The 13,963-nt window shown below is 41.4% G+C and overlaps 2 protein-coding genes across 5 annotated transcripts in view; both read left to right on the top strand.

Moving 5' to 3' along the window:
- atp10d (ATPase phospholipid transporting 10D) overlaps positions 1–7,359 on the top strand; it is a 54,392-nt gene extending 47,033 nt beyond the window's left edge. For both annotated transcript variants that reach the window (XM_069143514.1, XM_069143513.1), the window contains exons 14-23: positions 53–179; positions 351–535; positions 762–1,050; positions 1,269–1,345; positions 1,660–1,785; positions 2,055–2,255; positions 2,721–2,801; positions 5,959–6,063; positions 6,166–6,353; positions 6,432–7,359. In XM_069143514.1, coding sequence (XP_068999615.1) covers positions 53–179; positions 351–535; positions 762–1,050; positions 1,269–1,345; positions 1,660–1,785; positions 2,055–2,255; positions 2,721–2,801; positions 5,959–6,063; positions 6,166–6,353; positions 6,432–6,594 — 1,542 coding nt within the window. In that variant the 3' untranslated portion in view covers positions 6,595–7,359. The remainder of the gene's footprint in view (positions 1–52; positions 180–350; positions 536–761; positions 1,051–1,268; positions 1,346–1,659; positions 1,786–2,054; positions 2,256–2,720; positions 2,802–5,958; positions 6,064–6,165; positions 6,354–6,431) is intronic.
- Positions 7,360–8,317: 958 nt separating this feature from the next.
- dapp1 (dual adaptor of phosphotyrosine and 3-phosphoinositides) overlaps positions 8,318–13,963 on the top strand; it is a 9,804-nt gene continuing 4,158 nt past the window's right edge. Inside the window, exons 1-7 of one of the 3 annotated variants that reach the window (XM_069143517.1) lie at positions 8,318–8,407; positions 9,511–9,633; positions 9,720–9,853; positions 10,054–10,184; positions 13,101–13,148; positions 13,249–13,311; positions 13,706–13,791. In XM_069143517.1, the coding sequence (XP_068999618.1) occupies positions 8,352–8,407; positions 9,511–9,633; positions 9,720–9,853; positions 10,054–10,184; positions 13,101–13,148; positions 13,249–13,311; positions 13,706–13,791 (641 nt within the window). In that variant the 5' untranslated portion in view covers positions 8,318–8,351. Of the gene's footprint in view, positions 8,408–9,510; positions 9,634–9,719; positions 9,854–10,053; positions 10,185–13,100; positions 13,149–13,248; positions 13,312–13,705 lie in introns of all 3 variants that reach the window. The other 2 variants (XM_069143516.1, XM_069143518.1) reach the window with 2 other exon arrangements.

Raw genomic sequence — 13,963 nt, 5'->3', positions numbered from 1 at the left:
TCTGTCCACTGAGGACCGTAACCATAGATACTGAATGCTGTGTGTGGAGCAGGTCCTGGAGGAGGAGGAGTACGAGGTGTGGATGAAGAGGCAGCTGCTGGCAGAGAGCAGCTTCGAGAACAGGGAGGAGCTGCTGCTGGAGTCGGCTCAGAGGCTGGAAACCGATCTGACCCTGCTGGGTAGGACGGGCTGTCTCTGGGGGGGACACATGCAGCGTCCTGTCCTCTCTGGGGGGACACATGCATCGTCCTCTCCTCTCTGAGGGGACACATGCAACGTCCTCTCCTCTCTGAGGGGACACATGCAGCACTGTGTGTACTCACACTGTGTCTTGTCCTCTCTGTGTTCAGGGACGACGGGGATCGTGGACCGGCTACAGGAGGACGTCCCAGAGACCATTGAGGCTCTTCAGAGGGCCGGGATCAGAGTCTGGGTCCTCACCGGAGACAAACAGGAGACTGCCGTCAATGTCGCCTACGCCTGCAAACTACTCCGAGACAATGACCAGCTGCTCACCGCCAACTGTGGGAGCAAGGTAAGGAGGAGGAGGAGGATGAGATGAGACCATTTATTATTATATGATTAAATTTAATCCACAAACTAGTTTTTTTATATCTCTTTTCTAGAATAATCACATGACATCTGAACAGTTATTAAAACTCTATTTGAGCTGCTTGAAGGATAAAATCTCTAAATATACTGATCGTCACTATTAAATCCAGTCCAGTCCAGTTCTGTTCTGTCACGTTTTTTTCCTCCAGGAAGCCTGTGCAGCTTTACTGGAGGAGCTCCAACAGGAAGTCCAGCGTGGACACTGTTGGACGGACTGGTCCTCAGGAGGACAGCTGTCCTCCAGCAGCGGGACCAGCTTCGTCCTGGTGATAGACGGCCGGACTCTGGACTGGGCCCTGCAGGAGGGTCTGAAGAGCAGCTTCCTGGAGACGAGCCGGAGATGTAAGGCAGTCATCTGTTGCCGCTCCACGCCGCTGCAGAAAAGTCAGGTGGTCCAGCTGATCCGGGACCAGCTGGGGGTCATGACCCTGGCTGTGGGTAAGGACCACAGACTGTCATCTATACAGTATGTGTAATGAATGTATGTATTGTAGTCACAGCTGATGTCTCCCCTCTTCAACATCAGTTGATGATCGGTTGAGTATTAATTAATGAATTAACGCACATTAATTGAGATAGAAATCCTAGAGATTATGATTTGAATAGATAAACACCTGCGACCATGCAGGACAGGTGACAGTTAGTTTGTCCTGCAGGTGATGGAGCCAATGACGTGAGCATGATCCAGGTGGCTGATGTGGGCGTTGGGATCTCAGGTCAGGAAGGGATGCAGGTAAACTCTGTCTGTAGATATGATGTGACAGCACGGCATGTTCAGTTTTATTCTATTTATATAGATTTAAGTAACAGCAGACTTTTTATGGTGAGGCCAACACTGTATAATGTTGGAGACAACCAACACATCTTGTATTCATCCTTCCAGTTTGTAAGAAGTTGTATTCCAGTTTTGTTAAGACATTTTGTTAAATTATTATTACCCTTGTGGTTGACTCCTCCCCTCGCGGTGGACTCCTCCCCTCGTGGTGGACTCCTCCCCTCGTGGTGGACTCCTGGTGGTAACCTGTCCGTCTGTGCATCCTCCTCCAGGCCGTCATGTCCAGTGACTTTGCAATCTCCAGGTTCAAACACCTGCGGAAGCTGCTGCTGGTCCACGGTCGTTGGTGCTACTCCCGTCTGGCCAACATGATCCTCTACTTCATCTACAAGAACGTGGTGAGAGATATTCTGCAGCTTCGTTAACATGTTGGTGCTCAGTGTGATTTAAGGATCAGACACACTGAAACGACCTGATGTAAAGCTGAGCGTTTGGATTTGACCTCCTCTGACAGGTGTTTGTTCTGTCGGCTGCTGACATACATTTATTTGTTACGTTAGAAGATGGTTGCAGTGTTTCAGGGTCTAAAATCCTGCAAACTAAATGTATTATATATAAAACAATGTTTAACTTTTTGTTTACATTCTGTCTGTGTGTGTGGGTGCAGATGTACGTCAACCTGTTGTTCTGGTACCAGTGGTTCTGTGGGTTCTCTGGCAGTGTGATGTCCATCTCCTGGGTTCTGGTTCTATTCAACCTGCTGTTCACGTCGGTTCCTCCTCTGGTCTACGGCGTGCTGGATCGCCACACGGCTGCAGACATCCTGATGGAGCGGCCGCAGATCTACCGGGCTGCACAGACCGCTAAGGTAACACAGACCAATCAGCTTTGAGATGATTAATGATGTCAGATGTGTCCTACAGCAGGGGCGGGGCCCTGACGACCACCGATATTCACCGTTTTCTTCTTTAATCAGAGATGAGTTTGATCAAAGATCACCGAGTGTTTCTGTGAAGAACCTTCAGCTTCCTGCTGCTCAACGTCCTGCAGACCAGTTGGATGTTAAATAGAAACATGCAGTCAAGTATTGTTTCCAGCAGCTGAGTCAGCAGTAGATCTCAGGATGGACTGCAGGAAGTTACTTTGGTCCAATAGATGAATGAGATGTGAACAGTCCTGAATGAGGAAGTGACTCTGAGAGAAACATCCTGAATACTGATCGAAAAGCAGCTTCATCACGTGTTTCTATAAACTGTCTTTCCTGCTGAGACAGTCCACACAGACTAACAGCTGATGTGTGTGTGTGTGTGTGTGTGTGTGTGCGCGTGCGCAGGTCTACGTTCCCTCCACCTTCTGGATTACAGTCCTGGACGCCTTCTATCAGAGTCTTGTCTGCTTCTTCCTACCGTACTTTGTGAGTTCTCTGATCATTCAGCTTTTATTCCTCATTAACAGATGAGCTTCCTGTTTGATATGATTATCGTGATATGATTATAATGATGATATGATTATAGTGATATTATTATAGTGATGATATGATTATAGTGATATGATTATAGTGATATGATTATAGTGATGATATGATTATAATGATGATATGATTATAGTGATGATATGATTATAATGATGATATGATTTGATTAAAATGATGATGATTTGATTATAGTGATGATTTGATTATAATGATATGATTATAATTATGGTATGATTAATGATTATATGATTATAACGATGATTTGATTATAATGATATGATTATAATGATGATTTGATTATAATGATATGATTATAATGATGATATGATTAATGTTTATATGATTATAACGATGATTTGATTATAATGATATGATTATAATGATGATATGATTATAGTGGTGATGTGCTTATAGTGATTATAATACGATTATAGTGATGATATGATTATAGTGATGATATGATTATAATATGATTATAATGATATGATTATAATATGATTATAGTGATATGATTATAATGATATGATTATAGTGATGATATGACTATAGTGATGATATGATTATAGTGATATGATTATAATGATGATATGATTATAGTGATGATATGATTATAATGATATGATTATAATGATGATATGATTATAGTGATGATATGATTATAATGATATGATTATAATGATATGATTATAATATGATTATAATGATGATATGACTATAGTGATGATATGACTATAGTGATGATATGATTATAATATAATGATGATATGATTATAATGATATGATTATAATGATGATTATGATATGATTATAATGATGATATGATTATAGTGATGATATGATTATGATATGATTATAATGATATGAATATAATGATGATATGATTATAGTGATATGATTATAATGATGATGTGATTATAGTGATATGATTATAATGATGATGTGATTATAGTGATGATATGATTATAGTGATATGATTATAATGATATGATTATAGTGATGATATGACTATAGTGATGATATGATTATAGTGATATGATAATAATATGATTATAATGATGATATGACTATAGTGATGATATGACTATAATATGATTATAATGATATGATTATAATATGATTATAGTGATATGATTATAATGATATGATTATAGTGATGATATGACTATAGTGATGATATGATTATAGTGATATGATTATAATGATGATATGATTATAGTGATGATATGATTATAATGATATGATTATAATGATGATATGATTATAGTGATGATATGATTATAATGATATGATTATAATGATATGATTATAATATGATTATAATGATGATATGACTATAGTGATGATATGACTATAGTGATGATATGATTATAATATAATGATGATATGATTATAATGATATGATTATAGTGATGATATGACTATAGTGATGATATGATTATAATATTATAATGATGATATGATTATAGTGATATGATTATAGTGATGATATGATTATAGTGATGATATGATTATAATGATGATATGATTATAGTGATGATATGATTATAGTGATGATATGATTATAATATGACTATAGTGATGATATGACTATAGTGATGATATGATTATAATGATGATATGATTAATGATTATAGTGATATGACTATAGTGATGATATGATTATAATATGATTATAGTGATATGACTATAGTGATGATATGATTATAATATTATAATGATGATATGATTATAGTGATGATATGATTATAATTATACGATTATAGTGATGATACGATTATAGTGATGATATGATTATAATATGATTATAGTGATATGATTATAATGATGATATGATTATAGTGATGATATGATTATAATATGATTATAGTGATATGATTATAATGATGATATGATTATAGTGATGATATGATTATAATGATATGATTATAGTGATGATATGATTATAATATGATTATAATGATGATATGACTATAGTGATGATATGATTATAGTGATGATATGATTATAATATAATGATGATATGATTATAGTGATATGATTATAGTGATGATATGATTATAATGATGATATGACTATCGTGATGATATGATTGTAATATAATGATGATATGATTATAGTGATATGATTATAATTATATGATTATAATATGATTATAGTGATGATATGACTATAGTGATGATATGATTATAATATAATGATGATATGATTATAGTGATGATATGACTATAGTGATGATATGATTATAATATTATAATGATTATATGATTATAGTGATATGATTATAGTGATGATATGATTATAATATAATGATGATATGATTATAGTGATGATATGACTATAGTGATGATATGATTATAATATTATAATGATTATATGATTATAGTGATATGATTATAGTGATGATATGATTATAATATAATGATGATATGATTATAGTGATGATATGATTATAATGATGATATGACTATAGTGATGATATGATTATAATATAATGATGATATGATTATAGTGATATGATTATAATTATATGATTATAATATGATTATAGTGATGATATGACTATAGTGATGATATGATTATAATATAATGATGATATGATTATAGTGATGATATGACTATAGTGATGATATGATTATAATATTATAATGATTATATGATTATAGTGATATGATTATAGTGATGATATGATTATAATATTATAATGATCTTATGCTTATAGTGATGATATGATTATAGTGATGATATGATTATGATTATAATGATATGATTATAGTGATGATATGACTATAGTGATGATATGATTATAATGATATGATTATAATATGATTATAGTGATATATGACTATAGTGATGATATGATTATAATATTATAATGATGATATGATTATAGTGATATGATTATAGTGATGATATGATTATAATGGTGATATGATTATAATTATATGATTATAATGATGATATGATTATAGTGATGATATGATTATAATATGATTATAGTGATGATATGACTATAGTGATGATATGATTATAATGATATAATTATAATGATGATATGATTATAGTGATATGATTATAGTGATGATATGCTCTGTTTCAGGCCTTTGCAGACTCGGATGTGGGGAGTCTGTCCTTCGGCTCACCGATCAACGCGTCAGCTCTGCTCATCATCCTGCTGCAGCAGGTCATCGAGAGCAACACGCTGGTCAGACGTTACACTTTATTATATTTCATGAATGATAGTAGAGTAGACGTCTCGTATGGAAACAGAAACTGACTCCTCTCTGGTCGTCCTTCTGCTTCACAGACGTGGATCCATGTTCTAGTTCTGGTTCTGAGTGGAGGTTCCTACTTCCTCTTTGTGCTGCCCTTCAGTGTGTTCTGTGTGACCTGCAGCCCCCCCACCAACCCGCTGGGGGTGGAGACCCTGCAGATGTCCCAGCCCCTCTTCTACTTCCTGTGTGTTCTCACTACTGTCACAGCACTCATACCCAGGTACACACACACACACACACACACACACACACACACACACACATACACTCTCCTCTGATTGGTTGCCGTGTTCTGCAGGTTGTTGTTCCGTGCTCTCTACAACACGTTCCACCCTGCTGCTGTTCTGAGATCAGAGAGGTACCAGAGTAGAACGCAGTGCTCCAACCGGAGCCACTCTAGAACCAACAGCGTTCCGCTGTGTGCTGACAACCCGGGCCTGGAGACCAGCTCGGCGTCCTGACGTCTCGGCGTCCCGGCGTCCATCCTCACATCCCGACCAGAGCTTCAGACTCGGAACCGTGTGTCAGTGACAGACCTGAAGGAAGACAGGAGACCTGCTGAAGTCGACCACACTGGACGGACGGTTCTGTGGTTCTGTAGAAGGTTCTGTATGGATGCTCCGTCTCTGTTGGACCGGTCCACTCCTCAGTTCTGCTGCACGTTGACAGTCAGAGACCTCAGTGGGATCCATCAGCTGTACAGATCATGTTGTCATTGGACCACCTGCAGCCCCCAGTTTCTGATTAACGGGTCCAACATGAGGACAGCAGCTGTCAGAGACGTCGTTGGGCTTCATTATTATATATGATGTGATCTGATCCTGGACCAGCGTCTCCATCTACTGTGTTAAAAACATAGGTCAGAGATTTCTTCATGACACCAAACAGGAAGAATGTGTTTCTTTTCCAGCACAGGAACAGGAAGCAGTGATGTCAGAGGTCCAGTGTGGTCATCACTTCCTGTCTCTCCTTCTGACTCCATCACGGTGTGGAACATTTAATTCTCATATCTTTTAAACTCTCAGCTTTATGATGAACAGACCCGTCGGCTGCAGCGTGTTGCAGCTGTGGCAGCAGAGGAACTGTTCATCTGCAGGAAGTGACATCACTGCTCGTCACGTCTCACCGCTTCCTTAAAATACAAACTAGTCAGCAGCACTGACGAGGAATTGTTATTGGATGTATTTGAATGTTTGTACTGTTTGAGATAATAAACAGCTGTTTCAGACCTGGTGGCCGATTACAGACGGCAGTTCAGCGAATAACAACACAACTTTTAAACAATATTCAAAACAAAATAGAGACTTAATGAATTTATTATAATGTTTATTCCATATAAATATAACAAAGGAACCAACGAGACACAACTTCTGCATCACTGTTCACATGTTGATGAATTCACAAACATACTTATAAAGCCGTGATGATAAATGAAACATGTTACATGATAAATGAAACATGTTACATGATAAATGAAACATGTTTCATAATAAATGAAACATGTTACATGATCAATGAAACATGTTAAATGAAACATGTTACATGAAACATGTTACATGATAAATGAAACATGTTACATGATAAATGAAACATGTTACATGTTACATGATAAATTAAACTTTACATGCTCTGTTGTTTGAATGTTGTAGTTTTCAGAAGTAGAAAATAAATAATAAGTCTTAACTGAACTTTAAACATCATCTAACAGATGTTTGAATTTTTACAGTCCAGACTAGTCCTCCACCTGTTTCTCAGGTGATGGAGGTTTCAGTCGTCCTCCACCTGTTTCTCAGGTGATGGAGGTTTCAGTAGTCCTCCACCTGTTTCTCAGGTGATGGAGGTTTCAGTCGTCCTCCACCTGTTTCTCAGGTGATGGAGGTTTCAGTAGTCCTCCACCTGTTTCTCAGGTGATGGAGGTTTCAGTAGTCCTCCACCTGTTTCTCAGGTGATGGAGGTTTCAGTAGTCCTCCACCTGTTTCTCAGGTGATGGAGGTTTCAGTAGTCCTCCACCTATTTCTCAGGTGATGGAGGTTTCACTAGTCCTCCACCTGTATCTCTTTCTGTCTCAGTAACAGCAGCCTCACAGCTGTCATATGCATGACGTCCTGCAGGGGGCGCTCTGACGTCACCGCTGTGTGCAGCTGTTTCCTGCTGGGTGGGTCTGTTTCTCATTCTCAGCTCTCACTTCTCCTTCAGAAGAGCTGACGGCTGAAGGGAGATGAGCTTCTACAGCGACGCGTCCAGCGAGGAGTCCGACGAGCTGCAGAGTTTAGGGTAAGACTTCCGGTCTCTTCTACCTGTCACCTGTAGAACGCAGCCAGAGTTCTCCACCTGCAGATATAATCAACCTGCAGTAAGAAACTGGCTATGGTTGGCGTTACATCACTTCTTAAAATAGTTGTGCTGTTAGAAGCTGACGACATTTATACTCATCTGATTTCCTAAAAATAATTCTGGAGAATTTGTTTCCTGTTTTCTATCAAACAAGCAGCATCAAACATGAAGAATTCTTCTTCTGTTTCCTTTCTGTAATCTGATTAATAAACAGGTCATCTAGATGGTTGAATACATCCAACAGCTAATTTTATAAACATTTATAAATACCTTATGAATCACGTCCCATGTTATGTCCAGTGGAACCAACGTGTTCTTAGTGTTCATCTTCTTTATCTCTTAGTACTTTTTACACGATCACAGCAGCTCTTAATGCAAATCAAGAACTTTCACATCCTTCCTCGGTTTCATCTCCATCAGTCAGAGACCTCCGGACGATCCGTTCTGTAACTATTCTAATGTAACAGTGTTACTGCTGCAGACTTCCGGACGATCCGTTCTGTAACTATTCTAATGTAACAGTGCCGGTCGAACTGCATCCAGCTGCTGAAGGACAGACTGACGTTTATTTATCCATCAAACAATTCAATCTTCCGTCCCCTTATTTTACTTCTTCTCTGGTTCTGGTTCTGTTTTTTGGTTCTGGTTCTGGTGTTTAATGTGATGATAACCTGCCTCAACTCTCTGAAACTGCTCCTAAAGTCAGAACCATCCAAAACACTGCAGATAAATGGATCCGCGGTTCTTGATGCAGCCTGAAGTCTGAAGCGTCTCTTTATGTTTGAGTGTCTGCAGTTTGATCATACAACACACGTGTTCTTCCACATCCATGTAAACTGGTACATTAATGGATCTACATATCTTTATTTTAAAGCAGACGTTCAGAAGCTGAAGAACAAACATGTTAAAGAACGAGAACATTTTGTTCAGGATGTGATCATGTAGACGAATCTGTTTTTAATATGAGATGATCAGGACTCCTCTTCAGCTCCAGGTGTTTGTGATTTTCTTCAGCTCCAGATGTTTGTGTGATGTATTTCTAGGTGGTACCACTACGACCTGTCCCGCCACGCTGCGGAGGCCCTGCTGCTGTCCAACGGGACGGATGGAAGTTACCTGTTGAGGTCCAGTAAGGAGGGTCCGGGCTGCTTTGCTCTGTCTGTCAGGTGAGACATCTGAAGACGTGGTTCTTTCGTATTTGAGGAACATGTGTTGGATGAAACTGGATTTGTTGGTTCTGGTTCTGTTTCAGGGCGAAAAACTCTGTGAAACACTTCCATGTGACGCGCAGAGATGGCAGCTACGCATTCGGCTTCAACCAATTTTCAACCCTTCAGGACTTCGTGAACCACTTTGCTAACCAGCCTCTGCTGGGCAGCGACGCAGGTATGAACAGCTGCTGCCTGACTGGACCTCTCCTGGTACCAAGCCTCTGGTTCTGACTGGACCTCTCCTGGTACCAAACCTCTGGTTCTGACTGGACCTCTCCTGGTACCGGCCAACCTCTGGTTCTGACTGGTGCACATGTTAGATACGCCGCTGATGTGTCCTCATGTTTCACGTCCCCCCGTCCATCTCTGAACCAGGAACCCTCATGGTGCTGAAGTGTCCGTATCCGTGGCGCGTCGAGGAGCCGTCCATCTACGAGTCGGTCCGAGTTCACACGGCCATCCAGACGGGCCGCACGGAGACGGACCTGGTGGCCAATGCTCCATCGGTACCCACACACACACTGTACACACACTGTACACACACACACACACACACACATACACACACACACACACACACACTGTGCACACACACACACACACACACACACACACACTGTGCACACACACTGTACACACACACACACACTGTACACACACACACGTGCACACACACTGTACACACACACACACACACTGTACACACACACACTGTACACACACACACACACACACACACACACACACACACACACACACACACACTGTACACACACAAACACACACACACACACACACACACACACTGTACACACACAAACACACACACACACACACACATACACTGGATGACTGGTGACTGGATGACTGGTGACTGGGTGACTGATTGGTGACTGATGACTGGATGACCGGCTGACTGGTGACTGGTTGACTGGATAACTGGTGACTGACTGGTGACTGATGACCGGATGACCGGCTGACTGGATGACTGATGACTGGATGACTGATGACTGGATGACTGATGATTGGTGACTGATGACTGGATAACTGGTGACTGATGACCGGCTGACTGGATGACTAATGACTGGATGACTGATGACTAATGACTGGTGACTGGATGGGTGATGACTTATGATTGGTGACTGGATGATTGAATGACTGGTGACTAGATGACTGATTGGTGACTAATGACCGGGTGACCGGCTGACTGGTGACTGGATGACTGATGACTGGACGACTGGGTGATTGATGACCGGCTGACTGGTGACTGGTGAGTGGTGACTGGATGACTGGTGACTGGATGATTGAATGACTGGTGACTGGATGACTGATTGTGACTAATGACCGGCTGACCAGGTGACCGGATGACTGGTGACTGACTGGTGACTCATGACCGGATGACCGGCTGACTGGTGACTAATGACTGGTGACTGGATGACGGATGATGTGACTGGATGACTGATGACTGGTGAGTGGTGACTGGATGACTGGTGACTGGATGACGGATGATGTGACTGGATGACTGATGACTGGTGAGTGGTGACTGGATGACTGGTGACTGGTGACTGGATGATTGGATGACTGATGATTGGATGACTGGTGACTGGATGATTGATGACTGGTTGACTGGTTGACTGGTGACTGGATGGCTGATGACTGGTGACTGGATGATTGGATGACTGGATGACTGGTGACTGACTGGTGACTGATGACCGGCTGACTGGTGACTGGATGACTGATGACTGGAAGACTGGGTGACTGGATGACTGATGACCGGATGACCGGGTGACTGGATGACTGATGACTGGATGGCTGATGATTGGTGACTGGATGACTTGTGACTGGATGACTGGTGACTGATTGACTGGTGACTGGTGACTGGATGACTGGTGACTGGGTGACTGATTGGTGACTGATGACTGGATGACCGGCTGACTGGTGACTGGTTGACTGGATAACTGGTGACTGACTGGTGACTGATGACCGGATGACCGGCTGACTGGATGACTGATGACTGAATGACTGATGACTGGATGGCTGATGATTGGTGACTGATGACTGGATAACTGGTGACTGATGACCGGCTGACTGGATGACTAATGACTGGATGACTGATGACTAATGACTAATGACTGGTGACTGGATGGGTGATGACTTATGATTGGTGACTGGATGATTGAATGACTGGTGACTAGATGACTGATTGGTGACTAATGACCGGGTGACCGGATGACTGATGACTGGTTGACTGGATAACTGGTGACTGATGATTGGTGACTGATGACTGGATAACTGGTGACTGATGACCGGCTGACTGGATGACTGGTGACTGACTGGTGACTGATGACCGGCTGACTGATGACTGGATGACTGATGACTGGACGACTGGGTGATTGATGACCGGCTGACTGGTGACTGGTGAGTGGTGACTGGATGACTGGTGACTGGATGATTGAATGACTGGTGACTGGATGACTGATTGTGACTAATGACCGGCTGACCAGGTGACCGGATGACTGGTGACTGACTGGTGACTCATGACCGGATGACCGGCTGACTGGTGACTAATGACTGGTGACTGGATGACGGATGATGTGACTGGATGACTGATGACTGGTGAGTGGTGACTAGATGACTGGTGACTGGATGACGGATGATGTGACTGGATGACTGATGAGTGGTGACTGGATGACTGGTGACTGGTGACTGGATGATTGGATGACTGATGATTGGATGACTGGTGACTGGATGATTGATGACTGGTTGACTGGTTGACTGGTTGACTGGTGACTGGATGGCTGATGACTGGTGACTGGATGACTGGTGACTGGATGATTGGATGACCGGATGACTGGTGACTGGATGATTGGATGACTGGATGACTGGTGACTGACTGGTGACTGATGACCGGCTGACTGGTGACTGGATGACTGATGACTGGAAGACTGGGTGACTGGATGACTGATGACCGGATGACCGGGTGACTGGATGACTGATGACTGGATGGCTGATGATTGGTGACTGGATGACTGGTGACTGATTGACTGGTGACTGGTGACTGGTTGACTGGTGACTGGATGACTGGTCAAAGACTTTTCGGCCTCCAGAAGGCCTCCATTGTTGCGTTTCTTCTATAATGTTGTGAAGTCTCATTATTTCTGTCTGCTGACAGTTTGAATAAAGTTGATTCAAACCAGATGGAAAAGCAGAAAGTCAGCGTTACCTTGTTACTGAAACAAAAATGGCTTTAATTGTTCATTCAGAAAATTTTGTTTTTGTTTCAATGATAATTTTAGTCTGATTTATTCTATACTTCAGTATATTTATGTCTGACTCTCAACCGTCTGCAGCATCTGTAGCTGCTATAATTCAGATATTTCTTTAATAATCTCTTTAGAATCATCTCTCTTGTTTCCTTCCAGCTTGGTACAAAGGAGGGTTACCTGGTGAAACAAGGAGCTGTGGTGAAGGTAAGTCTGAACATCTGGAGGTCTGCAGCTCCTGATGTTGAAGCTGAGATAAGGGTGAGATGAAGGTGAGATGATAACAGAGCTCTCCATCTTGCTACAGAGCTGGAAACAGAGGTGGTTCACACTCAACAGATATGAACTGAAGTACTTCAAAGATAAAGAGGTGAGCTGGTGGTGAGTTCAGGTCACCTGTCTGTTGATCTGTCTGTCTGTCTGTTGATGTGTCTGTCTGTTGAAGTGTGTCTGTCTGTTGATGTGTCTGTCTGTTGATGTGTGTCTGTCTGTCTGTTGATGTGTTGATGTGTGTCTGTCTGTCTGTCTGTTGAAGTGTGTCTGTCTGTTGATGTGTCTGTCTGTTGATGTGTGTCTGTCTGTTGATGTGTCTGTCTGTTGATGTGTGTCTGTCTGTTGATGTCTGTCTGTCTGTCTGTTGAAGTGTGTCTGTCTGTTGATGTGTGTCTGTCTGTTGATGTCTGTCTGTCTGTCTGTTGAAGTGTGTCTGTCTGTTGATGTGTGTCTGTCTGTCTGTTGATGTGTGTCCTGTCTGTCTGCTCCAGTGTGATGAGCCCATCCGGACCTTGGACCTGAGGTTCTGCTCTGCGGTCCAATTTGACTACTCTCAGGACCGAATCAACTGTTTCTGGTCAGTGAGCTTCTTCCTCCAGCTGATGATGATGATGGTGATGATGTCAGCAGAACATCGATACATCAGAATCAGCTGTTTCTGTTTGTGTGATGAAAGTGACTGTAACTCTGCAGATTTATCCTACAAGATAAGAACAGACAGAGATAACAGACAGAGATAACAGACAGAT

This window comes from Embiotoca jacksoni, unplaced genomic scaffold, assembly GCF_022577435.1.
Source record: "Embiotoca jacksoni isolate LCO1_2020_lvr unplaced genomic scaffold, fEmbJac1.0.p SCAF_110, whole genome shotgun sequence".
Lineage (NCBI taxonomy): Eukaryota > Metazoa > Chordata > Actinopteri > Embiotocidae > Embiotoca > Embiotoca jacksoni.
The sequence above is the reverse complement of the archived record's forward strand: the minus strand, read 5'-3'. Positions and strand labels throughout refer to the sequence as shown.